The sequence below is a fragment of the Diadema setosum genome, chromosome 3 (genome assembly GCF_964275005.1).
Source record: "Diadema setosum chromosome 3, eeDiaSeto1, whole genome shotgun sequence".
NCBI lineage: Eukaryota > Metazoa > Echinodermata > Echinoidea > Diadematoida > Diadematidae > Diadema > Diadema setosum.
Genome location: NC_092687.1, coordinates 40,042,314 through 40,051,707, shown reverse-complemented (window position 1 = coordinate 40,051,707; position 9,394 = coordinate 40,042,314). Strand labels below are relative to the sequence as shown.

The following is a 9,394-nucleotide window of genomic DNA, read 5'->3' as shown; positions in this document are numbered from 1 at the left end:
TCACTATTATATTCAGCTTAACATAAATCTTTGGAAGTTATATAGATTTGAAGAAAAAAAAATGTTTTCTCAGAGCATGAATACCTTGGTGTCTCATGTGGCATAAACAGCGGTTTCCACCATTTCACATAAAGAGTTAAAAAGCAAATGGAATGCAAAGGAAAGTCCGTGTAGATGTGAAGCCGATAAGTTAACGTTGTTGACATTATGATGAAGGACTGAATGTGCGGTAATGTATCTGGTGAGTTGCCGCTTAAAAGGCTTGTTTGTTTTGACGTCAGCCCCATGCAATAGAATAAAAGTTACGAGTTCCTGATTATTTTTACACGAGTCAGTGAAAACTACTGTTGCCAGCCGTGGGCTGCTTCAACTGCATGTCACATGATGAACAATCGTCCGATTGGATGTAGTATATTATTTGTTTCTTTTTTTTTCTCTGCATGAATATTTAAAATACAGATGTATATAGAGGGGCGTAGCATTGAAACTCTTCATGAAAGCGTTTCAGATTGAAGAGTTCGAAGTATTTATTATTTGTTTCTTCTTTTTTTTTCTTGCCTGTTCTTTCTATTTTACCACTTCTTATCACTCACTCGTTCTTTTCATTAGTCTTGGAGTAAGTTTGACTGTCAAATGCCACATTTTACATTCCCTCATTACTTGATAAAGGTGTGCAATATAACAGTACACTTGAAGAGAGGCAAAGTGTGAGTTAAATATCTACTCTGATGTGAGGATTTGAACTCAGGATCTCTCCGTTTCATGGTACAAGGTCATAAACTGCACTGCACAATCGTGGCAACCCCACCTTGCGTGATGAATGTTTGATAATTTCAATATTTCTGAAAAAACCCAAAAGAAAACAATGAATACCGTATATCTCCCCCCCCCCCCAAAAAAAATATGTATATATATAATCAATATATATATATAATATATATATATATATATACAACGGGACCCTCCGCAACGATAACTTTATCAATAAGGAATCAATCCGAATACAATTTCAGGTTACGAAACTATAACTCATTGCCCACATCTAAGAAAAAAAAAATCCCATTTGATTTGCTTTAGTGGTCAAAGAGAAATGACGAATTTTGTAGAGCATATCAGGAATCTCTTCCCTCCAAGTTCTGTATAAAGTTCACTCACAAGAGCATCCTAGTGCTAAACTTGGAAGAATCAGACTCGTGACATGCTTTACAACAATCCAATTTCTCTGTGACCGCTTATAACCAAATTGAGTAGTGTTTTCTGCAAAAGAGAGCTAAGATGTTATATTTTAATAAAATGAAGTAGCATTTAGACAATTCAATCATATTGGTTATCAATGTAAAAATCTGATTGTAATTGGGGTTTTTTGAGGGGGGGGTAGACATACTGTTTAGGACGAAAAGAGGGAGGGGGTTATATTCATTATTGGTACGCTAATCCACTAAATTCCATCGATTTGCAGCAATTTTATATCATCACTACACGTGCATCATTTATGGTAATACACAATAATATGGTTATTTCAAAAAATTATAAAAGTCTGAAATTAACAGGTAATGCAGCTGTCCCCTCGCCATGTCTTTTGTTAGTCTTATTAATATCGCAGAAACATGCAAATTATACTGAGTCGAGGGGAGGTGCATTACAATGTCTCTTGTTAAAAATTTAAATACTTTAGCAATGATTGACAGATGAGGTCATCTGAGGGAATATTGGTATGGAAGGAATTTTTAGTGGGAGTCCCCAAGTAATCTGAAGAAAAATAGAAGAAATATACGGAATGTTTCTAGATATTCGTTTCACTGCAAAAGGGATGTTGAGGTTATCAGAAATCAACACAAATCAACATGCATTTGGATTTCAGGGCCTCTTTAATACAATTTCAAACATGATTTTTTTTTTCATTTATTCATTCCATTTCATTCATTTATTCCATTTATATTGCAGGCGATGTCATTTGGTATTCCATGCTTACACATTGTACATAATTGATTATATACGTGGAAAGATCTATCATCGTCATACATAATATTTAGATAGTACAGTAATGCATATGATGCGTATGATAATGACAAACTTACTATATAGTGTTACTATTATCCGGTAAACTCGGATTGAGAGAGTGAAATGAACGCGCATTGTTAAACTTATATTCGGGAAACACAGCAATTAAGAAACATTAGAGGAAGGGAAGTGCTAAATGATCGATGCAAAGTCAGATAAATTCGCAAATGTAGCTTGTTTGCATGCTGCATGGATCATCCCTGAGCACAAACCCATCGAAGCTCATACAGTCTTGATCGGCAGCACCACCTGGGCTGGGCTGATCTGACTTCCACATGCTACTTGAAACGGGTAAGGTACCACCAACACGCTCCCACGTGTACACCCCTTCGGTCGATCTGTCATTCAGGCCTACCCAGATCCATGGGAAGGTGGTTATTTCGTAGTGCGAGGTGAGAACGTCCTCTCGGATGCTGGACAACTCAGTTGGCGTTTCTATGGCGACCAAATATCCTCCCAGATTGTCGCACTCATCCCTCGCCACCTCCCAGGGCTGTTGGTCCTGACGGTAGAGATAGCAGGAGTCTGGGGACGATGCATCGCCTGGGCAGACAAGTTCTGGACAACGCAAAAGACAGATACTAGAAATCACATTCATGGGGGGGGGGGGGGGTGGGGAATTCTTTTTCATCAATACTAGGGCATTTTCGATTTCACCCCGTGGACGTGGCCGTCGAGGAAATGACGTCATTTTTAGGAATTGCGCATGCTTAAGGTTCTCGTCCAACGCCAGAATCGCTTACGTGTGTTCGAGGGATTTTACATCCACCCGAGATTTTTGACGTGATGACCTCATCGCATGTCGCAACCAATCGCCACCCAGCAAGAGGAGATGGAGGTCATGACGTCATAGCAATACGTCACGAACGGCGTGCACTGAAATCAAAATGTGTGATAACACCGCGGACGTGCCGAGTGGGCTGCGGACATTTCGAGCCGCTTTCGTACGAGACTGGCGGCCACGTCCACACAATCGAAAAGTCCTTATTAACTCTTAACGCAACATTGTGTTATCCCAACGTGCAATATGGTCACAGATCGTCGCAAAAGAACAAAGCGAGAAAATAAAAACAAACAAACGAACTGCTTATTAATATAATATCATAATGTATTAAAACAAGGAGCTGTTCCTGGCATGAAATCGTAGCTGATAACATTTAATTTAAAGAGCACCGGTCTAGCAATCCGAAGGTCCCGATGGAATCCCATTTTCTTTGCTCACTTTTCCACTAATAATTTATATTCTTTCTGGTCAGTTTATTCTGTCTTTATTTGTTACAAACTCAAAAAACTGCATCACTTCGGTGATCCCTCGCATTTATCCCCAAGATGAATTATCCTTCGGGTTTATGCCAGGTTTAAGTGTGTGCGTGTGTGGCACTAGTCCAGATTCTGGACGTTTTTTATCATTACGCATCCACGCGCGCTCCACAGCTTATCGCGCTATCCCCTGTAACCGCTCGATATCGATGAGGGCGCCAACAAAACCTGTCCGAAAAAAACGTCCAGAATGGTTTGACAGTGCGTAGGGTCAAAAGTTCATATTAGGTATGCTTACGTAATGCCCTATCTCTCGCAAGCTCATTGCGTATGCATGAAAACTAAGGGATCGATCACAGAAAAGTTATGTGGGATCGATCGATCTGCAGCCAGCTGTGTGCATTGCACCGTGAATACAGTGCGATCTGCAACAATTATGTGCACAGAGATGCCTGCATTTTTGCACAACACACATTATCACAATCAAAGAGCCAACTCTAACTCTTTGATCACAATGCAATGCGATACATGTATTCAGTTCTTCAGTGATCCGTACCATGCATTGTTGCACAGCTGATTCGTGCAACGTTTTTGACTGGCTGAAAGTTATGGTTGCAGTCATGTTATGTCCGACCTACTTTCACGTGGTGTTTTGGACTTTGTTGTGCCCAGATTCGATGATGACTTGAATATTATTCTTAAGATTGAAAATGGCGAGCTACAAATCGCCAGCTCGCCGATGTATGATTTGTGATGTGCCACTTCTAACGTCCAAACACTACATAAAACTGCAAAGAACTCTGTGAAGGTCGTGAGATGTGGACCTCAAGAAAAGTTGGAAGATTTGTTTGGCGATGATATTGTTGGTAAAGGGGATCAATATTTTTTTTTGAGGGGGGATTGTGCCAATCATATTCATTAAAGGAAATAATTTTGTCATCAATTATTCTTCCTTAATAATATTGTATGATGAAATATTCAGAAATTAAAGAAATTCTTTAATTGACATAGGCACTTGTGGCCCACTAAATAACAATGTAATTTTGTTTATTATAAGCTCAGGGCTGTGAGATGTAGGTTCTATGAACCGCTACTTAGCTATGGTATACAAGATATCAAGCATATTCTGATCAGGGGTGGTGGAGGTGAAGGGGATAAGGTACTACCACATTACACAATTTGTAGTGCAAAGATTTGAAGTACATATAAGGAACCAGAAGGTGCCTTTTTTAGAGAGCAGTCTAAATTTAAAGAATTGCGCTAAGTTTGTACAACTTTTATAATTTTATTACCACTTCATGTAGGGCCTACTGGGCAGTTAGACCGACACTATTCACTTTGATAATTTCTGTAACAGAGACAATCAGACCAATATTCCTGTTGTAAGAATACCCCGTCACTCAGTTTTTTGTTTGTGAGTCTTCGTGATATAGTAAAGCTAAACTTAGTAAACCAAGACGAAGACTCTTAAGAGCATTTTTGCTAGAGATATTGGTCCATTTGTCTCTGGCATTACAAGTGAACAGTTTTGGTTGAACTGCCCTTCTGCATATGCATATAAAGGTTATATATATATATATATATATATATATATATATATCTTCCTTTTTTTGGCAAACCATACCTGTATTTGCTCAAAATACTAGCTCAATGTATATATACATTATTAAATAAGTAGGCCTATTCATATCAAAAGACAGTCTGACAAAGCAACTTGTTTTTTTCTTATTCACAAACATTTAAGGGGGATATCAGTGTGAAATTATGCTTGGGAAATGTGTGGGCCATGCAAACAACACACACAAACACACACACACACACAAACATACACAAACACACGCACACACACACACACACACACACTCACATGTTGGCAATTTGATTAAACCTCCTATTACAAATCACATCCAAATTAAAACATTGTATATGTACTTTGTACATACAGCTGTACAGTGTAGTAGACTTTACTTTTTTCAACGTTTATGGCACCTGATTATTGGCAAATAAGTTTAGATTTTTTTTTCAGTGTTGAGGTGTGGTCAGGAAATACATCAATTTATCACTATTGTACTTTGAAATGTACAATGCACAGTGTACGTGTACATTACACATATGTGCAATATCTGTTAAACACACTGTGTAGTCTTCATCATTTCACGTACAGTAAGAGCAGACAGCAAAGTGAAAACAAATGAACTACGAGTAGTGTAATTTGAGCATATGTATAATTGTACATTTTTTTTATCACATTACTTCTTAAGCCTTCATTATAAAAATTTGGCCATGATAGTAAAACTGTTAATGTTGTACCAACTACCAAGGAAGTTTCGAAGCTAGCATCCCACTCCCAACTGTCAATAATGAGTTCAAAAAGTTGTCACTCTGGGAAGGACATTCAAAATAATTCCTCAGGTGTATAAGTGTCTTTAAAGTTGGATATTCTGTGCCACCAATTACTCATAAGGAACTGAAATTAAATGTTCTATAGTTGATAAAATATCAGGCATATTTCAGTTGTTTCTCCATGCTCTTGAAATTCCTTCATTATACACTTTCATTTGTACATGTACATGTACAAGTACTGTAATATACAATACATTTACAGTATATTCATGATAGTTCATGATCATTGTTCAACAACAGTGCATTATTTCAAACAAAATACATTGTAAACTGTTTGACTCTGAATTTTGATGTCAGAGAAATCATTTGATATGTCACATTTCAGTCTGATTACCATGTGTAGTAGACTCTCATTACACATCAAAAACACAGGATTAACACAAACTGGTTACAAGTTATGACAAAGAAATCTTTGTTTTTTCATTTGTTGCGCTTTACAACAATTCTTCGTAAAAAAAAAATGCTTCAAAGTTCAAAAAAGAAAATAAATTCATTGCTACACAGTTCAAACTATAGGTACAAATGTTCATGTGCATTAACAGAACTAGTTTTAGTTTTATCAAAATGGGCCAAAGAACATACTGTACTTCTCATGAATGATTTTGTATGTAAAGAAAGTATTATATGTAAACAAGTTCTTGGTAGTTGTACAACTCACAAACACACTCTACACATTTGTACACTTGTATGTACATGTATGCATAGATGAACATGCGATGTACAATTACATGTGCAGACAAACAGCATTTTCAGTTCAATTTTCAAACACCCACCCAAACACCCAAAACACACAGCCCATCCCCACTTGGCATGGTCTGTATGTACATGTACATGTAATCCACTACATCACAAAAACACAACCTTGAACTAAAATATTTCAACTTTTCCATAATTTTATCACTTGTAATTACGATATGTACCCATCAACATGTCCGATGAAATGAAAATATTCACGCCTAAAAAACAAAGTACAGTATGAAAAGTAGGTGTGTACAAATGTACATTGTATTTGCTTCCATGAATAAGAGCAAGGTACAGTAATTGCAGTGATAAAAAGAAAATTATTGTACATGTAGCATGGAACTGCAAAAATTCAGGTACACCAGAAACCAAAGTACCAACCACTCACCATTACAAACCTTAAGGAGGAAAAACACCCACAGTGGATTCTTGTTTTAAAACAATCATATGAATTCTCTAAAAAACAATTTTCAAATCCCAAAGGTACAAGCTAAGCTACATGTACACGTGTATACGTGACATTTTTCATTAAAAAAAAATAAAAAATCTCAGCTACTATGTACAGCTGTACAGCTGTACATGATTCTTCATGTTACCAATATATCTGATAAGGCCTGAAAATTTAGTGCTTTTAAAAAGTGGATATGATCGTCTAGATCACTTGGGCAGCCACACAAAACCGTACTGTATACGTTGCTTACGTCAACACCCAGGCCAGATGCAATGGTAGCTATCAGAACTCTGATTTCACCATCTGTTGCTAACATGCTGTCAACAATTTCCTTTTGGATATCAGTTTCCATGTTCTGGTGGTACATATAAACTTATTAACATACCTGTGGCAACCTTCTGGAAGCAGTGCCATAAAGGTCGCGTACACATTACTGCACATTTTTCTTATCATCCTTTCACAACATGCACCATGGATCTTCAAGTCATCTGCCAGCCACTTGAACATTGTATCTAAATCTCTTGCAGCAGACTTGACCACATGTTTTATATTTTACTTGTCCGGCAACTGATTTACCCAGACATAATTGCGAAGACCAAATTTTTCGATGATACCGCTACGCACATCTCTGGTTGCAGTGGCTGTCAGGGCAACAGCGGGACTGACGACTTGAGTTCCGATCGTAATTTACCAAATTTTCCATACACTGCTCGAAATGCTTTGGTGTCTCCAGATGCAGTCCCTCTATTTGAAAAATAAGAAAAAAAAAACAGTAAGATTAAAATAAAAAAAAATTTCTACATTGCACATGTGATTTCAATAATGCCTGCAGTCTCTTCAATGCATATCGCATAGCTATAAGACTGCATAATTTTAATCTATAGATGAACAAGTATTGCAAGGGAACATAATGTGTAAACGATTGTAACAGATACGCCGAGAGAGGGCGGTAAGAAGAACGTAAGATGGCGACTGTCCTCAGAGGACCTATGTTGACGATTCGGTGCCGGAGACCGAATTAAAGTGTTCAAAAGGCAAACCCTGTCTGGTTCTAGTGTCATTCCCTGTTGTGCAAAGTTGTCCCCTTTCAGTATAGTACATTTGCATACTGAAGCATGTTCCTATTTGAGTTTTTTCTCGATGTACATGCACATGAAGAATTAGTCTGTGGGCCACAGCGTGTGTCTCGATTGCTCCTCTGTCTGTGTAGAGGAGCAAAGCCGACGAGACACAGGCTGTGTCTCACAGATTAAAGCTAAGGCAGTAGGCCTATATGTGTAATTACATTTGTATGCGAGAAAGTTACAGTAGTTACTGTACTGTACAAAACAATTAAACCAGTGCAGTTATGGTGTTAACAATTTATTACAATTACACAGGATTTGACTCAGCTCAGTGCACCTAGGAACACTCACAAGAGTACTGTAGTAGAAGCCTGACATGTGTTTACCCTACCCGGCCCAGAGGCCAGACATTTTAACTACATTTAGTTTTACAATCATTTTTTTGTTGTTGTTCAACTAGGGGCCTACAGTTACAGTTTGTAATTCAAGACAAGAGACACGTAATGAAAGTTGCCTTGACGAATCATTTGTAGAAACTGGATAGATCTAACGTTAAATGATTAGCTTACCGCTAGGCCGCTTGAGTCTTCGACTTTGTCACGCAGGCCAAGCAAGATCCATTAGCCCTGCTCATCTGGTCCTAAATTAAAGACTTCAAAGGCATGACAAGAGCCACAGCTTTCGGAGAGTCTGGTCCATCATGAAGATCTAGTTTGCAAAGAATATCAACGCACAACGGTGCAGCTTGGAAGTTGGAACACCACACTATTGCCGAAACCAGTCGGCATGGAGATAAACGAAATCATGAGTCTATGACCACGCACGGAGAAACGAGTACCTGGGACTTCTAAGTTCTGGTTCTGCTGCTGCTCCCCGAAACCGTCAACGAATCCAAGCTTCTCAGTAGCACATTGCATTGAATGCTCTTCTCATTATCACTGTCAGAAAAGCGACGCGGAGACGCTGATGTTGACATCCATTGATCATGCAAACAAGGTTTGGAGGAAATACTTGAAATGCTGCACAGATTTTGGTCGGAAAACGCAAGACTCGGAATCAATACGAAAAGCACATTTGTTGCACAAGCTGTATGCTGTACACGCGATCCGGGGGATCCCCGATCGAGAAGTAAAAGCCACCTCGAAATTGACATGTACGGTAAGTCACGATGCTTTAAATGGGCGAATATCTTTTTTACATGTATTTATCAATTTTTTTTATTTTTTATTTTAAATTTATTTTTTTCCGTCGAAACATAGATTTAAAATGTTAGTTATTGTGATATTTGTAATTTAATTCATAACAGTTATGGAAACGAGTAGAAGTTAGTCTTATTCTTACGCACGGTTTATGTACGTTCTAATTTCATTCTCCTCTTATGATCTCTAAAATATATCATTTGAGCAATTTTTAA

General features: G+C 37.9%; 1 protein-coding gene across 1 annotated transcript; it reads right to left on the bottom strand.

Moving 5' to 3' along the window:
- Window positions 1–2,212: 2,212 nt before the first annotated feature.
- LOC140246859 (CD209 antigen-like protein D) lies at window positions 2,213–8,897 on the bottom strand. The gene is made up of 2 exons (XM_072326186.1): window positions 8,819–8,897; window positions 2,213–2,619 (listed from the first exon to the last, which is right to left on the bottom strand). The coding sequence occupies exons 1-2, from the start codon at window positions 8,895–8,897 to the stop codon at window positions 2,213–2,215; spliced, it is 486 nt and encodes a 161-aa protein (XP_072182287.1).
- Window positions 8,898–9,394: the final 497 nt, after the last annotated feature.